Raw genomic sequence first — 20207 nt, forward strand, 5'->3', positions numbered from 1 at the left:
TATGTAGGCTGAGTCTTGAAGAAGACTTTTCCATTCCTCTGGAATTTGTCAAGAGATGGTAGTTACAGTTGCTTGGACCTCTTGGGTTAATGGTACATCAGGCTTATTTCTTCTTTTATCTCTGTTACACATATTGGAGAACGAAGTCTGCAGTTTCACTTTGCAGCCCTGCAAAGGATGGCTGGGTGAATCTAACTGGCTTCCAGTTAGATACCACAGTGATTTTAGAATTGCTTCAGTGCCTTGCAGTGTTTAGTGGTAAACACAGTGGGATATATGGATTTGTCTGGGTTGTTACTAGTGTTTGAGTTAAGCTGTCTGGTATCTTCTGAAGTCACTCTCTATGTGGTTTTGCGTTACAAACACAAGATCTACCAACCACAAGTTCTTGGCAGCTAAACCTTGGGACTTTTTCCAGAGTTGAATTGGAAGTATTGAGGCAATTATGTTGTAAATACCTTCTATCTCCAGTCAGGCAGTAGTAGGGTAGCTGTAGGGTGCATTTGGGAATGTCTGTCTTTATAGCTCTTAATCTGGATACTTTTAGGGACTAGATGGTCTTCCCCAAGTCATGTTTTATTCAGCCATTTGGAAAAGGTAAATGTATCAAACTCTTGTAAACAGAGTAGGTCAGGGATTAAGCAGAGTAGAAGTAGTCAGTACCATATCATGACTAGGAAAGTGGAAAAAAATTAATTAATAATGGAGGAGCCGGAGAAAGAAATGCATTCTTAGGATAACAGCAAGCATTGGAAATAGCATTCCCAGCTTTCAATACAGCTCATTAGATCTTGAGTGTAATTTTTATAATGACTTGTCAGAAGAGTTAGGAGAGTAGAGGGCATCAAGAAAAAACAGACTTCCCCAAGTGATGAATTGTATCCATCTGAAAAGAGTAATGATGTACCTTCTGTCATTATGTTTAACTCCTTAATATCTGAGATTGGCTGGTTATAAAGAAGTTCCGTAAAAGTTTGAGTTGTAGAATAGTGACCCACCAGTTGGTTTCCTGTGGAGAGAGGAACAAAAGTACACAAGTTGTGTTTGCCATACAAATATGAAAGGTCCCCTTCCTCTTACCCACTTCCTCCCATACCACTTCAGTACAAAAGAAAGATTGACTTTTGGTCCAAATGCTAATTATTCTGTTTCTATCCTTCTCATACTGCAGTGGGAAGAAAAGATAATGTCTTCTGAGCCAATACCTTTCTCCTAAAGCTCCATTCTTTGATTAGATGAGCTTTTTACCCTCTAGCACAAGCTACCTCTCTCTCATGTGCACTCTGAGGCAGCTCATTCAGCTTTGATGTGTCTTGCCATCATCTAGACTTGCCTGCAATCAGTGTGTCTTATGACCTGCAGATTTAACAACGTCTTGACCAGATATGTGAAGTACAATGCCAGGGCTATGTCCTGCATATGCACTTAGCTGCATGTGAAAAATAAGCGATTGATTTGCAAACCCATATCAGTAGTATACATTCATCTGTTGTTCTCTCATCAATAGCAGGTCTCCCTAGCAGTTAGATTGAAATTGGAGACGGTGATTTCAGTAGGCAATTGCATTTTGATATCTGAAGATATGGAGGCTATATGTGGATTTAGTACTCTGGTGTGAAGTGTTGGTAATATTTATGGATGTGAGAGTAGGCAAAACAGGTGAGGCCCATTTTTCCATCCTATCCTTTGTGTCTGGCAGGTAGTTCCATGGAGTTTGGGGATTCCACCACAAATGAAAAAGCCACCATTAATAAAATTTGTTTCCCAGTGAAAAGGCAGTACCACCCAATCCCCCAGAAGCATAATTCCCACCGGCACAGGGTGGTGGATATAAGTGAAAGTCTAATAACTGTATGAGCGCTGTATTTTCATTACTGGGGTACATTTCTATTATAAAAATCCTTTTGGTAAGGAACAAGTCTTTTTTAATCTCAAAAATACATTGTTAAACTAAGTCTGCCAACAGAGCCGCATCAATTCCTTGAGCATAAGCACCTATGCACAAAAGAGGACACAAGTTCCTTCTGAAGTGTTAACTTTGTTAGGAAACAGCCAGGATATGTGGTCCTGGGGAATTGTGTTTTGTTTGGTTTTCCTCTGAAGGCTCTAAGTATGAATCGGTTGAGTTACAGAGCTGCTGATGGTCACCCACAGCAGAATTTGATTGGATCATGGCATGTTACTGCAAGGCATTGTTGACTTACTTATCATTACCTTTCAGTGTTTCAGTTAAGTCTAGGACTCTAAGCACGCGTGTTTCTGAGAGCATATATAGGTATTCTTGTTTCATTCTTCTGCCCTTTATGTATGCACATATGAAGTCAGAAAAAGAGATATGGAGGTTTTAAAATGGGCATTGCCTGAGTTATGGAAGCCAGCTGTTACCTTGTGAGTGGACAAAAATATTTCCCTGTATAGATTAACCCATAGCAAAGTGTTGTGCCGTTTATTTTTGGCAGCTTGTACTGGTGGCTATGTTTAAGGAAAGAATACAGGATAAATGGATCACTGGTTTGATCCAGAAAGTTCCTTTCCCTGAACAGCAAGAACAAGGTTAAGTTTATGGTGCTGTTCTGAAATTCCAAGTTGCTTTAACAAGCCATATGCTGCTACAGATGTCAGAGACCTTTTAATTCTTCTGCCAAAGAGATTTTTCTAGCAAGCATAGCCCTTCATCAAAGCAGAAGTACTTGTGGAACTTGAATCCCAGTCTCCATGATGCAAAAATTCAGGAGGATATCACATGGATGTTAGATTTCACTGCCAGTCAAATCACTAGCAGAGGAGAGGCTTAATTCACTCCTCCCTGGCTGTAGTCATCCTTGTCAGCTGTCTCAAGACCTTCACACTGACCTTGACACAAGAAAACTTTACTGATGTGTCTCTCATTTATTAGCTGTTCTGTGCATTGAAAGAAACCAGGGCCAATTAGGGCAAATAATACAGGAATATAGGATTACAAGATGAAGTGTGAATGGTAATTGAAGTGTTGTTTAAAGCTGATATAGTTTAAATCAATACAGAACTACAGGTGGGCATCATTGTTAAAATCTAATCTTTTGTGATTTGGAGTAGCAAATTTTTGAGTGGACTTTCATTAGTCCAAGGCACCTTCTTTGTACACCCAAGATATTAATCTATACATCTATACATATGAATTCAGACAGTTCTCCATTATTTTATTTCTTGACCTGGTGCCCTCATTGTCTTTTACTGTATTAGTGAAAATACCTGTTGATAACAGCTGAACTGTATCAACAGGTTCTGCTGTTATTCCAGCTCTGGTTCAGCAGAGCTGGAATCCTGGACTCCTGGGTCCATAGCCCAGATCTCTACGTTGTGCAGTGAAAATAATTTAAAGTAGAAGTAGTCTGTTGTCCTTCATATAGGCAGTCATAAGAAGGAGAATGTGGCTCCCACAATTGTACAGCTGTTGCTAGACAACACTGGAATACCGGGAATCGGGCTTCTGGGCTGTGGAGAGGCATAGATCCCCATGGTTACAGACACAGAGCAGTCCCCTAACTTTGACGTCTTTGTTCTAGAAGGCGTGTGGTTAAGTGGCCTTCACATCATCATATTAGAGCCAGGATTCCAACATAGACAGAAGCGACCTTGTAAAATCTCAGGCTGTTACAGATATGAAACAAGGAAATTCTGTTTACCTGCTGTATAAGGCAGGTGAATGAGTTTTTGGTCTGTTAAAAAAATGGTTATTTGGAAATATGAAATATTGTAACTTAAGTAGTTGAAAGCTGAGCTTGAAATCTGCATTCTCTGTCTCCCTGTTCCGGTTGTCTTCCCAAAGATGTTTTAGTTGTGTTCTGTGTGGATTTTATCTTGAGCTTTGGGGATGGGTATCCAAGAAAGGAAGTCATTAGGATTTGATAAAACAGTAAACAGGTTCATTAGCCATTCTTAGGGACAGAGGTTCATTATTTAATGCAGACAAAGGGAAAGTAGGACTTAAAATATGCTTAGTGAAAATGGGACGTTAACAACTTCAGGAGCAAGCCATAATAAACTATATGTAAATAGATATTTTTGAAGGTTTATATCTCAGCCACAGGCGCATGTCTTTTTACATGGATGGCAAAAATAATTTCTGGCATCAAGATTCTGTCCCTGCTAAATTTTCAAATTTCTGTTCCAAAACACAGAGCACAAACATCTCACAAAAATAGCTGAAAAAAATTTGGCAAACATTAACAAGGGTTTTCCCCTCAGTTATTGTGCAAATCCAGTGAGACATTGAAGCAGTTTGGAAGCTTGAAAGTTTTCAACTTTAACTGTTAAGTTTCAGCACATGGTAGAAAATTAAAACCGAGGTCAGCATTGAAAATATTTAGGCAGCCTTAACTGTGGCGGCTTAATGTGGCTGCTGATCATCCTCCTGGAGAACTTTGAGTCCAGCTCTTTGTAGCGTGGTATCAGAAGTCAGGTGTTAAATGTATGGTCAGTGTCCCTGGACACCAAGGACTGCGTCTGGGCTCTGTGTTTCTTGGTGGGGTTTGTCATCGACTGTAGATTACTGGATGGAGCCTGGAGGACAGAGAAGTAGAGCTCCCGTGATCTTTTGAGCTCTATTCCAGAAACTGCTTTTTTTTTTTGAAAAGTGATATTTTTAAGTGGTTGTTTTGAGGATTAGCGACATATACATGAAAGTGAAGGAAGTCTTACCACTCTGAGAAGTACAGGCTGGGATTGTTGACACCTGATTTGACCTTTTTTAGTTCCATATTTCTGCATGTTTTATTGACTGTTTAACATGAAATTTTGATAATGTTTATGCAAATCACTGTACTGAGTCCTTCCTGGCAAATAGTTACTTTTGTCATATACCTGTGGTATGACATACATGGGTATATGTCTGTCTAGATGCACATTCTCTATCCTTCCTGAGAAATATCTGTGTAAAGACAATGAAAATAGCTATGTATAACCAGTTATACCCAGCATACCCTGCTGAGGCCACTGCCCATCATAAAATGACTGGAGATATTTTGAAAATGAGAAACCAGTAACCTGAGCTCCTGGGGAAGTAACTGGTAGTGCCTTGCAGGTGCTCCTGCTTGTGTCTCCAAGTTTCCCCAGTAATTACACAGTGATGACTCTCTTGTTGCAGGGCAGCTGTGGGAATGGAGAACCTTGTAGAGGAAGCCATCAGCATTTCCCAAACAACTTGTTCTTTTGTGCAGGGATGGGTGTCCTAAAATCTGTTTTGGTGAGGGAAGAGAACAATCACAGAGTGGGAGTAAGCATCTCGTGTTCCTGTCCACCCTCACAGTTCTGTATTTTAAAAACCAGAATGGGATATTTTCATGAATCCTTACTGTACCAACGGCGAGACCCTCAACTGATACACGGATTCTATGTTTCGTTTGCCTAATTAGCGCTGTGGCTAGTTTATGGATGCTTATCTGACTTAGAGTTACTATTGTGAGACATTTAGAGAAATGTCTGAGAGGGATGTTTTATAGAAACCTGACCTCTCAAAACCACCAAGGGCCAACAATGTAGCCTTTCCCTGGGGCACAGGTGGCTGGCTTAGGGTTAAGGCTAAGTTAAGGTTTTGTACATAGGGCAGCCTTGGGGCTTTCCTCATGCAGGAGGATGTAAATAAGTAGCACTTAGATCAAATGGGTATGATCTTACACTACTTTTAGCCTGTAAATTAATTTATATCTACACAGACTGTGTTCAATATACTGTTACTGAAGGACTGGCCACTCCAGTGCATATTTCCACTGAATGGAATAGCATTACAATGTTATTAAATAGATTATGAGTAGAGTATGAATTTATCCAAGAAGTAGGTTATTAGAATAAAGTCTATTTTGTTAGTGCCTTAGGACACTCAGCCAAAATCCAGAGCCCTTGAGCACTATTCAGACACATAATGTCTGTACCTCAGAGATTTATAAATTAAATTAGACAAAGCAGACAAATAAGGGAAATAGAGAAATTGAGGCAGGGAGGGACAAAATGGGTTCTCTGCCACCCTGTAGCTGGGAAGTGTGGAGCTAGGAAATAGTACAGATGGTTCCTTTTAAAAAGTAAAAACAAAAAGGTGCAGCAATGTAAATGAGAATTTATTAACAACAAAGCTCAGAATCTGCACCTCCGGAAAGAAAGGGAAAATAATTTATCCACCCACACTCACTTTTTTCCTGACGAAGGCAGGTGAATACAGCTGCACTAATAGAATGTGACGCTCACAATCCTGAGCTCTACTTACTGATGCAGAACTGAGAGGTAACCACCGTCTCTAGGAAAGCAATAGTAGCCCTTGCAGGCTCCTCAGTGGCTGCAAGGGTTAATACTATTCATTCCCTGCACATGTCATTTTCACATGAAGGTCTTTCCAATCCCGCTGTTATGGAGTCAATGGATGACGCTGAAGGACAACAAGGACAGCTGAACAGGAAGGAGCACTCCCTCAAAACCTCCCAGAAAACAGCACTGGTTGGTTGGGCTGCCCGGTGGAATGGATTAATGCCTGGAGACAGCATGTATCTGTTTGTCCTCTCACAGATACTGGTAAGGCAGCTTGTCATAGCTTTGAAATGCTGGGACCCTTCTTTTAAGCTTTGTTGGATTGGGAGGTTTCCTCCTTTTTCATTGTAGGTTTAGCAGTGGACATAGCTGCAGTCCTCCCATTTCTGTCAGCCACCTCTCACAGCCTTGCTTTGCAAACAGCTCCTGCCTTTTGATGTCCCAGACTCCCATCCCATTCCCTGCCCCTCGGCCAAATGACCCATCTCCCAACAAATGCATCTACTGTAGCTGATCCCTATGGGGTAGATAACCATATTGCTAAAAAGTGGATTGGGCGATGTATCCTTTTCAAGTTGCAGCACGCCCTTCTTGGATGGGGATGAGGGTATACCTCTCTGTGAGGGTGCTAAATACCGATATCATTGCTTTTCTAGTTTTATGTTAACTGTGGTGTGCGCAGCAACCTTAAGTGGTTCAAATGAAATGTTTTAATGTATGTATCTGTTTATAGGGATACCTGTATGAACATGGCTATTTGTGAGAACTTTGCATAGTGTGGATAGGCCTTTAATAGTCTTTTAATAACATACAAAGTTCACTAAATTACCAGTTTTGATCTAAAACTAATAATGCTGAAAGTTCAGAAGTCTGAGGAATTGGCTGCTGTTTTGATGTACAGGCTACTTATGGGCAGCCTGTTTGCTATGTAGATCCGAGTAAGCTTGCTTACCTTAGTGATACGCGTCTAGTTAATTGTAGCGGAGCATTTAGCATTCAGTCTTTTTATTCTTGTTAAGCTACAGCCTAGAAAATACCTGACTTCATAAAGCAAAAATGATGATCAACATGAAATCAATGAGAACTAAATTAGTTAATTATGCAGTCTTGAAATGAAAACGAATGTTTGGATAATGAGATGCTCATTATGTATTTTCTGATTGATTACACAGCTTCTCTGCATGATGCTGTGGTACAGCACTTATGGGACCATCCCAGCAGCTCAGAATGCCATTGGCCTGCTGTCTTACTTGCTTACCCCGTTTAAGCAGTTTTTGTCAGATCAAGGGGAGGTAAGTCCCTGTACTCCTATCTGATTATATAGTTGATGTCAGTAGCCTTGGTGGTGCTTCTAAGATCGCTTCTGATTAAAAGCACAATACACATGCTCTTCATATAATACAGTGACTGCTGCATTGTGTGTGCATCCTGAAACAGTGAAGAGTTTTCTGAAAATAGAGCCATATTTTATCTTCAAGATATAAGGCTGAATTTTTGGCTATGATATTAGATCATCTTTAGCAGGGCAGATTTTTCATAATGTGCAAATGAAACAAAGCAAAAAGAAATCAGCCCACTAAGGTTTAGCCCACAGTAAAGGGAGAGCTAGAACTTAATTTAATAGGATGGATAGAAGTTTAAATTCTGGAAGAATAGATCAACCCACATAAAGGGTGCAAATCAAAAGATAGTAATAAAATTCTGTTTTTGTTGAGTGTTTAGAGCATATCCATGTGTAGTAAAAGTATTTCAGGTGTACTAGGTGTACAGATTCAATTACATCTACAAAGCTACACTAGTAAAATTGCTTAGCTTCTCACCATGGCATAATGACACATATACCAGTATGATTCATCTGATAAATTACTGGGGTAATTATACCCAGTGCAGATTTCTCTAGTGTGGACAGAACCTTAAATAAATGGTGAGCAGCTACTTTAATAAACCAGGCAACATATATTTGCTATCAGAATGTTTAGATTCATTGTATATAATCTTTGTAGCAGAGGCTATGCAGTACAAATACAAAATCTGACTTGGTGCCTCTTGTGGCTGAAGTAGAGTGGAGACTTTTTCCTGTGTTCGCTTAAAAATGTTTGTGCTATGTGTCACCTGTTCTTTTGTTTATTTGAAAGCAGCACTTTTTCTTTGTCCTTTCTTAGTTGGCTTTATTACGCACAATCAGAGCTCTTAATAGAGCATTGCTTGTATCTTACTTGCAGTGGGTCGATCGTTAACAAGTTGTTCCTTACAGAAAATCCCTGATTTATAGGATTTTGACTTAGTGTTCAGTGTGGAGGAAACTGATTCCTAGAATGCTCCACAAGAACACCCCAAGTATGACCCTGTGCAAATGTTCATGCATATCTTTGAAGACTGTTTATTATAGCACTAATTACAGTGCAAATTTAGACTTGAAAACAGTAAAGGCAAAGAAATCTTCTGATGTCAAAATAAGCAAATGAAAGCTTTTAACTCTGAATTTCTTTTTAGCTGTACTAGTGGGTCAGAAACAGAGGAAAATTCCTTGCCCACTGAAGTCCATTAGAATTGTATTTTGCACCTGCTATTGAGAATAGGCTGAACTCTAAACTACTTAAATATGACTAAGACATCAGAGTGAATTTCACTGCCAGTGCTGTGAATGAACCTGATGGTATTTCACAGAATGAGTAGAAAACGTAGAAAAAATCCTCTGTGACTGGGTTTTATGTAAGGACCCACGAACAGTACTAAACATTCTTCAAAGCCCTTTGCCAGAGTATAAAATTACACTGACTGTGGCAATGAACATGGGTCCAGGCTGCAAAATTGAATTGTGGATCCAGATCTCAATTTTGACAATGTATGAGGGTAGCAAGCAGATTGCCTGTTGGCCTTCACAGTGAAATCCAGTTTTTAGACCTTCTGAGATGCTGAGGCTTAGACATGGTTTCAATTTCAGTCTTCTCCAAAGCCTGGCATTTTTCTGTTGGTGGGTTTTCCATGGACGAGAGTAATAGATGATTAAATCTACATAGGAAATCCAAGAATGAATACACAGTTTGCCAAGAGCATGCGTGCAGACACTGTGCAGTGCCCCTAAATACTTTATGAATCATTGTCAATTCTGTTGATTCACAGGACCTGACTAGAATCGGGAGCATTGTGGTATCATACATCCTGCTGTCTTTAGCTTCCCTAGGACTGTTATTTGTAGGATCTCTGGTAAGTTATGATACTGTGCAAACTTTTGCCCTTTTTCAGTGAGTTTTTATAAGAGGTCTAATTTACCAGAAGTTGTTGATATTATGCCCAAGCTGATTGTAAACCAATGTCTTTGGGGCTATTTCTATATAATTATCTGCTTGCTTTACATACAGGAATCACAACTACACTTATCGTTACTCAGTTTCTTGATGAATTGGGGATTACACTGATGGTTTTTATTTTTTCCATCCACAGATGGGGAAAATATTTTCATTTAAATAGAAGAGATGTGGTCCAATAATAGGACCATCTGATGTTGCTGCCTTATGAATTACTTGCAGACCATCCATTGACTTAAGTGGCAGAAATAGCTGTTCCAGAGCACCAGTGTACTTGTGAATGTAATGCCCTTGTAGACGTAGGCCAAGGCTCCAACTGCAGGACATGAGTGGCATGACTACAATGAATCTAGCTAGATGTCAGCTGTTGGGAAGCAGGAAGAGTGTATTGTGTTTCTCTATTGATTGTGTAACTGGCACAAAGGTGTGTGCTAGATGGGAGACCTAGGGAGAATTCTTTTTAGGGAGCTCTAATTAAACATGGCTTTTCATACCTTGTATACTGTTCTGTTAGAGTGGGAATGCAGTTACTGAAAACGCAGGTGGAACATCACCTCCTGTCCTTACAGCAGTGCATCTCCAGGCAGCTCAGGAAGCTGAAGCTGTACCATGTACATGCTATTTGAGTGATGCACAGTATAATGAAGTACATCATATGATGACAGGACTGTTGGTGAGAATGGACCTCTGGAGATTGCTAGTGTAATGTGCTTGAAGCAGGGCTGTTGCCAATACTGAGTAAGGTCAGCCATGCATTTTTCTACACAGGTTTTGAAAACCTCCCGAGAAGGAGATGTAGCATCTCTCTGGGCACCTGCATCATGACTGCATGGCGCTCTTGGGGAAGAATTTTTTCCTAATGTCTGATCTGAATTTCCCAAAGCTGAATGTCTCAGCTAATTTCTGCAGTTTGTGGCCATTGTCCTTTGTGGTATATGCTGCCACTACCAAGAAGAGTATGGCTGCACCATCCTGGAGCTGCCCTTCAAGTAGTTGAAAGCTGCTGTTAGATCACCCCAGCCTCCTCTTTGCCAGGCTGAACAAGCCCAAATCCCTCCATCTTTTTCAAAGGTCATGCAGTCGAGACCCTGACCTCCTTTGTAGTCCTCTACTGGGTCCACTCCTGTTTGCCCTTCTCTGTCTTAAACCAGAGGGCCTAAAATCGGACACAGTATTCAAGGTGCAGCCGCATCAGTGCGAAGGAGATGGGAATGATACCTCCTTTGATTTGCTGGCCACACTCCCTGCTAGGAAGTTTGTCATATTACATACTATGGTTAAGTTCACTCAGCAGTGGAATCTTCTGTTCAATGTGTTGGGTGAATGTGCTTTTTAAGAGCCTTCACAAGGCAAGTAATTAGTGTCAATACCTCCATTATTGTGATCACTGATGTAGGCAAGGAAGTTTGCTGGGCTTATGCAATTTTCTGCCTTCTTGAAGCTGCTGTTCCTTATCCAGATGAATTTTGTCCTCAGAAAATAAACTTCTGGCGATTTTGTAGTGCAAATATTAAAGAACAAAAGTGAGACATCTGAGAATAGTGATGAACTGTGTGAGTTCTAGGTAATTTTGCAGCAAAACATCCTGAGCTAGAAACCAAAATAGCAGAGGTGTGATTTCTCTGCATATCCAACCTAACTGTTGCTGGATTGAAACATTTTATTGCTTGACCCATTCTTAGCTTAGCAAGTAACTTCAAATGAAAGCTCTTTGTGACCAAAAATCCTGACCTCAGTTTGAACTGCTTTGCATATGTAGTAATTCCTTGCAAGTGAACACTTAACCAGTGTAGATGAGAGCAGACTTGGCCCTTTTTAAGGTGTTGCTTAAAACTTTTGTACAGAAAACATCTTTATAACAATTTCCACATAGTCAAGCTTGCTCTGTGTTGTATTCCTGCGGTCTGTGCTAACAGTCTCCTAGCTAGAGTGGAGGCGCGAATGTCTCTGTGTGACAGCCTGTTCTCTGGATGAATCACAGAGAACCAGAACATAAGAAATGCCCTGTGAGGTCAGGCCAATGGTCCATCTTGTCCAGTGTGTTCTCTCTAACAGTGGCATTACAAAGGAGAGGCTGCTCAGAGAGAGCATATGAGCCTTGTCCCTTCTTCCTACCTGTTGTGGTTTAACCCTAGTTGGCAACAGATGGTTGCTCACCCTCCCACCTGGCAGGAAGGGGGAGAGAATCGGAAGGGTAAAAGTAAGAAAACTCTGGTTGAGACAAGAATAGTTTAATGACTGAAATCGAATAAAATAATAATTTTTTTAAATTGTAATGAAAAGGAAAACAACAAAAAAAGAGAGAAACAAAACCCAGGAGAAAGAAGTAATGCCACTGCTCACGGACCAATGGTCCAGCCAGTCCCTGAGCAGCAATTACTGTGCCCTGGCCAACTCCCCCCAGTTAATATACTGAGCATGATGTCATATGTTATGCAGTATCTCTTTAGCCAGTTTGGGTCAGCTGTCCTAGCTTTGCTCCCTCCCAGCTTCTTGTGCACCTCCTCACTTGAAGAGCATGGGAAGCTGAAAAGTCCTTGACTTAGTATAAGAACCACTTAGTAACAACTAAAATATCTCTGTGTTTGTCACATTATTCTCACGCTAAATCCAAAACGTTGCACTATATCAGCTACTAGGAGGAAAATTAACTCTATCCCAGCTGAAACTAGGACACTACCTGCCTGTTACCTTACTATCTGACAGTCATAGAATCATAGAATGGTTTGGGTTGGAAGGGATGTTTAAAGGTCAGCTTGTCCAAACCCCATGCAGTGAACAGGGACATCTTCAACTAGATCAGGTTGCTCAGAGCACTGTCCAACCTGACCTTGACTGTTTCCAGGGGTGGGGCATCTACCTCCTCTCTGGGCAACCTGTTCCAGTGTTTTACCACCCTCATCATAAAATGTTTCTTCTGTATATCTAGCCTGAATCTACCCTCTTTCAGCTTAAAACCATTACCCCCTGTCCTATCGCTACAGGCCCAACTGAAAAGTCTGTCCCCATCTTTCTTATAAGCCCCCTTTAAGTATTGAAAGGCCACAATAAGGTCTCACCTGTGCCTTTTCTTCTCCAGTCTGAACAGCCCCAAATCTCTCAGCCTGTCCTCATAGGAGAGGTGCTCCAGCCGTTGGATCATTTCTGTGGCCCTTGTCTGGACCCACTCCAACTGTCCATGTCTTTCCTGTGCTGGGGGCCCCAGAGCTGGATGCAGCACTCCAGGTGGGGTCTCACCAGAGCAGAGCTGAGGGTGAGAATCACCTCCCCCGAGGTAATGCAGCCCAGGTCATGCTGCTCTGCGATTTGAAACATCTGCTTCTAGCAGTATCTAGGGAATAAGGTGTAAAATAATCACAAACTGCACATTGAAAATAATGTATTGATGGAGCTAAGCAGGATTTCTAGAATCCCAGCCTGGTGGACAACAGAGAGTTGCATGAAGACAGTTTTCTTTATTTTCCCTGTTTCTCAGCTGAATAATATCTGTTTGTTTTGGGGGTTGTTTTTTTTGTTTGTTTGGTGTTTTTGGGGGGAGAACTGGTTGGTTGGTTGGTTTGTTATTTTTGTTCTGTTTTTTTAAATGGGTTTTAAGTGATGTGCTGCCTAGAAAAGACCTTGAAGGGGTCTTTTATATTAAGGAGTGCCTTTATGAAATCTTTCTTTCCTAAATGTACTCCTCGGTCTTTGTAGATGGACCTGATAGATCAATCCTAAACTGATGTATATACTAGATGACATAACAATGAAAAGCAGCTTATACTTTTTTTTTTAATTTGGTAACTGTGGTAACTTACAGTAAAGCTTTAGTAATTCCCTGGGGAAGGAAGAAAATGTGCCTTTTTGTCAGGTACTTTGTTGTTTTAATGTAGAGCAATAACAGTTGGGCCACCAAATGAGGCTAAGAATTGGTGGTCAAGCGGTTTCTTGTGATACCAAGAGAAGAGAGGCCCTGTCTGGTCTTTGCACTTGCTAAAGTCCAGCTCCTCCCTGTATTAGGGCATTAGTGACTCTAATACATGCAGAGCAAATTTTTCAAGAGAGCACACCTCAGCTAAGGTTTGAAGCCCTTTTCTGAGAATACCCAGGCACCAGAATGTGTTGGGAAGTTAGCAATCATTGTGAAAATCAGAGACTGGATAGAGTGCTTGAGGCTTATATAACTGATGCTGTCCATTTTTTGTCTCATATAATGGTGTTTTAAGACCTATCTAGCTGCAGAGAGGCAGCATAGAGCTGTCTAGTCCTCCTGAACGGGTTTTCAGAGCTGACTGTTTTTTCCATTGTTTAGTTTAACCCCATGACTCTTAAGTATAACTTAATCTTTTCTAGTGTCTTGGGCAGCTCCTTACTTGCCACACAGCTCTTTCTATCTAATGAAAAGCTGCTTTGTTTCTAGGGTGAACTTTTTGTTCCTTTGGATTTACAGTATGTTAAATCACCAGTAAAATCAATCCTGTGTCACCATACCAGCTCTAGAATCTGTAATAGATAATTGGTACCTAGACCTGCAACTTGGCCCTCAGCACAAGTGTTGAGTTTAGTAACAACAGCACTCTCCAGCAGTACAAAGTTGTTGAGCAAATACTTTACACTGAACTGCTCGTCTATTACAGTTTTGCAGTATGTGAAAGAATCATGACTAGTACTGTGGGACTGCCAAGCTCCAGAAGTCATCTTGGGGAATGAAAATAGAATCAGATCTTCAAGCTTCTTGCATGTCATCCATCAGGCCAAGCATGTAGGATACACTTGGTTCAGATTTGGCCCAAAATTTGTATAAAATGAAAGTGTAGTAATCATATTCCTGTGTTTGCTTTTGTACTTACTCTGTACTCTGATTAACTGAAACAAAAAAACATTTTGTGTGAAGTAACTGTCAAATGAATACTGCTGCTTTGTGAGTGTCTAACATTAGCTAAAGGTGACTATGGACAGAAATTAGAACTTGCTTCACTTCCTTTCATTCTTTCTCAGGGAAATGAGAGTACATGAAGGCATACAGGCATGAAAAAATAGTTGTTTAAAATCACATACGAGCTAATGTGCTTTAGTAGCCTAGGAAGAGAAATTTGACCATTTTTAATGGCACATTTTCTAAATTCAACTGCCCATTTAAAACCCATATAAGAAAAGGATGGAAGAGGCTTTACTTTGGAAAATACAACCTGTTCTTAGTCTCAAAAGGATGCATGACAGTACAACATCGTTTGTGTAACAAATAGCCTGAGTTGTATTGCTCCTAGTTCAATGCTAGAGGGATAAAGATGGCCTAAGGTTCCAGATCCTAGAATTCAGAGGTGGACTTGAAATATTTAACTGAGGCTTCTGTGTAGGATTAAACAGTCTACTGATGCAATCTACAAATCATCTAGTCTGCCACAGATTCCATGCAAACCAATATGATACACTAAATTTTTTAGGTTCATGACATTTCAAACCCTTCATCAGTTTATAGTATAAACTTTAATATTACATTTATGTCCTAGAGCTTCACAAGATTTATTATTTAATGTCTATATCATGTTTAAATTGGATAATTAGATTATAAGACAGGCTTTGCCACTGACCAGAAACTGAAATGGGCATTCTGAGCCTCAAAACTAGGTGCATCAAAATCAAGGCCTCTTTTAAAAATGATTGATTTATACATGAATTTGGGGTACAGTGCCAGACTATCAAAGATGTTCAGTTCAGGAAAAATTTTTACTTTTCTTAACCCAGCTATATCTAAATTGTAGATGGAAAACCATTAAGTCAGGGGAGGTATGATTTGTAGAATAGTATTTTAGATTTTTTTTGTAAACAAGCTTAGGAAGGGTAAGAAACTGAACAAAAGGACAGTGATATCACATTGGCTTGCATATGATGGTCACAAGCACATTTTGCTTCCACTGTATCCCTGAGTTAAGCCTGGCCAGCTCTGTGGAAACCTCTGTGGCTGAAAGCAGGTTTGAATGGGTAGATGTGAATCCTTGTAACATGCACTACAAAGCTACTCCTGCGTGGAACATTCCTGTCCTCTTCAATACTCTCCAATTCTAATACATTATAGTGACCTGGGATGCTGCCCTAAAGCCTCACCCTCTAGGCTGTGTGGAAGGGCTGGCAACAAGCAGAAAGCTTTTTTAAATGTTTGTTTCCTCCAGTTTTGGCACCTACTCAGAGCCCGTCCAGACCCCCCCTTTCCACTACAAGAGGACAGACGCCAATCTGTGAGCCGGCAGCCTTCATTCACGTACTCAGAGTGGACAGAGGATAAAAATGAGGATGACTTCCTAGATTTGGATCCTGTACCGGAGACTCCGGTCTTTGACTGCGTAATGGACATTAAAGTGGAGACAGATCCAGCTACTCTAACGGTTAAATCCGTGGGCTTGCAAGAAAGGTAGGGTAGATGTGATTAACAGGGGAAAGTCTGGTCCCAGATTTTGTGGATTTAGGAGTTCTGTGCCTAGTAGGAAGCTTTATTGCCTTCATGAATGTCACCTTAAAATGTGGTTTTAAAGCCAAGCACCTGCTTTATCTCCTGTCTTGTTTTCAGTCCAGTTATAAATGTATTGGCCAAAAAACATACAGTTTCTAGACAGCTGTCAACAAGTGTTATTCAAAAGCGTCATTTAGACAGCTGTCAACAAGTGTTATTACAAAGCATCATTTCTTTCCTTTGAAATATCCATTTGTATTTGGTGAGTCTCTTGCCATTCCCCAAGATGGCAACTGTATAGCATGAAATCCACTATAGGGTGGTAAAAGCTTTTACCTCTGAAAGAGGTGGATCTTGTCAATTTTTTTCTGTCACTCAAGCTGGAGGATTAGTCCTTTCTTCAAAAGCAAACCACAGGACACATAGTAATCTGCAATAATTCTCATATAAATTAGTCCAAAAGTAAATTAATTCCTTTGAAATTAACCCAGTAATGAAACTTAGGGGTTAGCTGGTATTCGCTCCTTGAACCAGCAGGGCAATGGAGCTTCTTGGAGAGATTCACAGCTGGGAAAAAGCAGTTTTAAGATAAAAGGAAGATAGGAGTGAAGCAGTATTGATTTGTGTTGCATTTCTCCACCTTCACTCATACATCTCACAGGAAGGTCACCTGTAATGGGTGAACTCTAAAAGGCCCAGAGGTGGGTGAATTCCAGAATGTGTGAGCTGGGGCAGGGGAATCTTCAGTGGAGTTATTGAGTGTGCAGTCGGACGGAACCATCCTTATGTGTTCATCCATATGATTATTTTATTTTCACTTTGCCAGCATGTCTGTGTGCATGAGTGAATGGATGAGTGAAAGGAAGTACACCAGACTTAGCACCCTCATCTCTGAGGCTGAGGTTGGTTTAAGGTTCCTGTCCTTTCTTCTGTGGACCACAGAAAACCTGAGTTTATATTGTTGGCAGCCTGCATCTTGTTCTGTTCTGTGTTCTTTCAGTTGTCTTAGTGAAAGAGAACAAAGATCTTGAGGACAGAAATCCTATGAAGAAATTCTGCAAAGGTGATGATGTTATGAATAAGAAGGAGGTTACTGAAGGGCCCAAAGTAGCAAAGTATCACCTTTCTTTATTTTTAGATTTTGAAGCTTAACAGGAGTTCTAACCAGAGTTAATTCTCATATCTAAAGCTTAAAGGGCAGAACTTAGATTTGAAAAGGAGTGATGCTGAGTTTCCAAAGTGCCACGTGACACAGTAAGAGGGAATGTTACAGAAAAGGCTTTTAATTTGCACTCTGCGAGCTTAGAATGTTTTTTTCTCACTTTATTGTATATTATAACATCTGTCCTAAAATGTCCTACCTTTTATTGTTATATTCTTCTACTTTTTAAATACAAGATTGCAGTAACTTCTAGGGCTTGTCCCTGAACCTGCTGCTGTCAGTGAGTTTTTTCCCATTGTTTTTCATTATGGGCAAGACTGGCCTTAAAATGCATCACCATCCTTGATTTCATTTGATCTTTCTCATTTTAAAGGTGCTGACATTTCTTCTCAGGTAACCGCTAGCCTGCAGGAAAGATACTGTTTCAAGAGAATTGGGGAATATCAGTTGATTGAAGTAATGAGTTACAATTAAAAACCATCAACAAAGTAGAGATGGGAAAAAAGAAAGCAACTGCTTGAAGTGCACACACTAGGTAGAATTTTATGCTTACGATGTAAAATAAACTTGTTTTCAACATACACGTGTACTTCAGAAGCCAGACATTTCAGGTTTGGGCTGTGCTGACAGATTTCATTTACATCAAGCATTGGTCACTCTTCTCTGGTGCTGTGTTGAATTATCTACCTATCCCACTTTTGCACCCATTTTGCTTCCCCATCTTACTTCCCTCTCATTCTTTATCCACCTATGCCAGCAGAAGAGTAGTCACTAGCTAAATTTAAACAGCACTGAATGTTACTCTTAAGAAGAAACAATCTCATTTCCTCATGCTGAAGAACTGTTAATATATCTATGTATGCATCCTCTTCTACCTTAAAAGAAACAAAAGCATTTGTTATCAAAGGCATCTATTTCTGGGGAGGAATCTAGTAGCAATTTAACTGCACACAGGGAAGGCTCAAAATCTTTTGAAAGGTGTCACTAAAGATTCAGTGTCTACTACTAGTGGTCATGTTTCATCCAAAATCATTTCCCCATGACTGTGAATCATAGCAGGAGGCTGGCTGCACACTCTTTTTGGAAAAACTCCTGAATCCAGAAAAGGGCTGTGGTCCAAGTAACAACTTCTACTGTCTTTGTGAGCTAGTCATGCCTGCATGTTTGCAGTTTTTCAATAGCTCCCACAAACACCTCCCAACTAGATTTTGCCAGTTGAGAGTCATCAAAAATAGGTTTAGTGTGTGGATGCATAGAACATTACACCTAGTAATCATCATATTGTATTATTTTATTATTATGTTAAAGATATTTAAATATAGATTCACTGATGGCATTTGAATTTTACTTTTGTCGGTGATATGTGAGATTGACAGAAGCTCAGAAATGCCTTAAAACTGTATTCAATAAACAGTGCAGGCATTTTGACCTTTTCATTTTACTGTGTGGCTAACTCAAAAGCCACTAAAAATTCTATATTCAACAGCATATCTGTTTTTAATGTAACTGTTAAATTGTTGGGACCTTCATTTTACCCTTCTCATGATGTACTGTTCTGGAAAGAAAGTTTTTTAGGCAGAAGAATTATTCACTGTAATGGTTTGCATCTCCTGTCTTTATCTTTAGATAAAGATCTTATCCCACTGATGTTGTCTGTGCTACTAATAAATGGTTATTCAGTAGGATCTGGCCTGATAAAAACTAAGACCAATATTTTCACTTGTGGTGTCTAAAATGTCAGTCCATATTCAGGCATCCGAAAATATGGTGTGATTTACCCAAGTATGAAAACTTGCACACTCAACACCTTTGACAAGCAAGTTGCTTTTACTTGGGTGACAAAATATACAGTTACCTCACTACAGACAACACTTTGAAAATGTCAGCCTTCATATTCCAGTGTACAAAATCATCTTCTGATCTTGTCTATACAAGAAGCATCACCCATTTTCACAGTTCGTGACCATAATGTACACAGCAGAACCCACTGGGTGCTTTTCTGAAGCTGCTGTTTATCTGTCTTTGGGACTGCGTCCATGTTGATAATGATGGTCAGTCTGTTCTGCTGTAAGCAAACTCCGATGGCTCTGTTTTGCAGGAGAGGTTCAAATGTTTCACTCACACTGGATATGTGTACCCCAGGCTGTTCTGAGCAGGGTTTTGGCTATGTCATGTCACCACGGGAACAGTCAGCCCGAGAATACCTCCAGACAGCATCCAACATCCTTACTGAAGAGGAACTGCACAAGAAAGCACTGGATCCTTTCATACTCCAGGCAGAGTTCTTTGTGAGTATCTGACCTCTCTCTCTTCTAGGAGCATCAGAAGAAGGGGATATTTTGTCTCTTCTGTGAACCTTGCTATTATTTTCTGCAAGTCTAAAAGTAGTACATACAAACTCTACTTCCATCAGTGAAGCATTTAATGATGCAATTCTGAAATTGGTGATCCCTTGAAATGACAGTATCTGAAAGCTTTCAGTGAAATTGTCACTTAAAAAAGAGAATTGTTTCTGGCAACAACAAAAAAAAAGAGCTTTGTTTTCACAAGTTTGTTGTTTGTTTTTTTTTCTGCCAGCATGCTACTTTTTACCCCAAAAATCAAACTTTTTCACTAGAGTACAGAAGAAAAGCCAAGTTTGCTGTAGGCAAAATTTCTTGAAATATGCCTGGAGCTGCCCTAGGGATGAAATTAGTTCGTGCATGATCTTTGTTGTTGAATGCTTGGCATGGAGCTACTTTCCAAGCCTGAACATTCTCCAGATAACTAAAGCACAGGATGGCTATGTCATTCAGCAGGAGCTGTAGAAAGTATGTTTTACAGGTTTTTTTTGCACAAAAATTATTTACTAGTTGTAAGCTGCTCTGTCAGTTGCTTTTAGGATTCTGAAGTATGTTTCCTTAGCTCACTGTATCCAGTGTTGCTTTGGGAGAAAGAATTCTTTGCCCCATTTTGGGAAATAATATATGTACACAGATGAAGCAAGTAGTTGAAAACTAGATTTCTAAGTAATTCAGGATAAAGGCTAGATACA

At 40.1% G+C, this 20207-nt stretch overlaps 1 protein-coding gene across 16 annotated transcripts in view; it reads left to right on the plus strand.

Annotated features, from left to right (window-relative positions):
• The window catches only part of PTPN5 (protein tyrosine phosphatase non-receptor type 5), a 90249-nt gene that overhangs the window by 42736 nt on the left and 27306 nt on the right, over nt 1-20207 (plus strand). For 14 of the 16 annotated variants that reach the window (XM_064452556.1, XM_064452553.1, XM_064452558.1 and 11 more), the window contains 6 exons: nt 6359-6540; nt 7449-7568; nt 9400-9483; nt 12664-12858; nt 15734-15972; nt 19272-19461. In XM_064452556.1, coding sequence (XP_064308626.1) covers nt 6359-6540; nt 7449-7568; nt 9400-9483; nt 12664-12858; nt 15734-15972; nt 19272-19461 — 1010 coding nt within the window. The remainder of the gene's footprint in view (nt 1-6358; nt 6541-7448; nt 7569-9399; nt 9484-12663; nt 12859-15733; nt 15973-19271; nt 19462-20207) is intronic. The other 2 variants (XM_064452559.1, XM_064452566.1) reach the window with 2 other exon arrangements.

The sequence above is a fragment of the Phalacrocorax carbo genome, chromosome 5 (assembly GCF_963921805.1).
Source record: "Phalacrocorax carbo chromosome 5, bPhaCar2.1, whole genome shotgun sequence".
Lineage (NCBI taxonomy): Eukaryota > Metazoa > Chordata > Aves > Suliformes > Phalacrocoracidae > Phalacrocorax > Phalacrocorax carbo.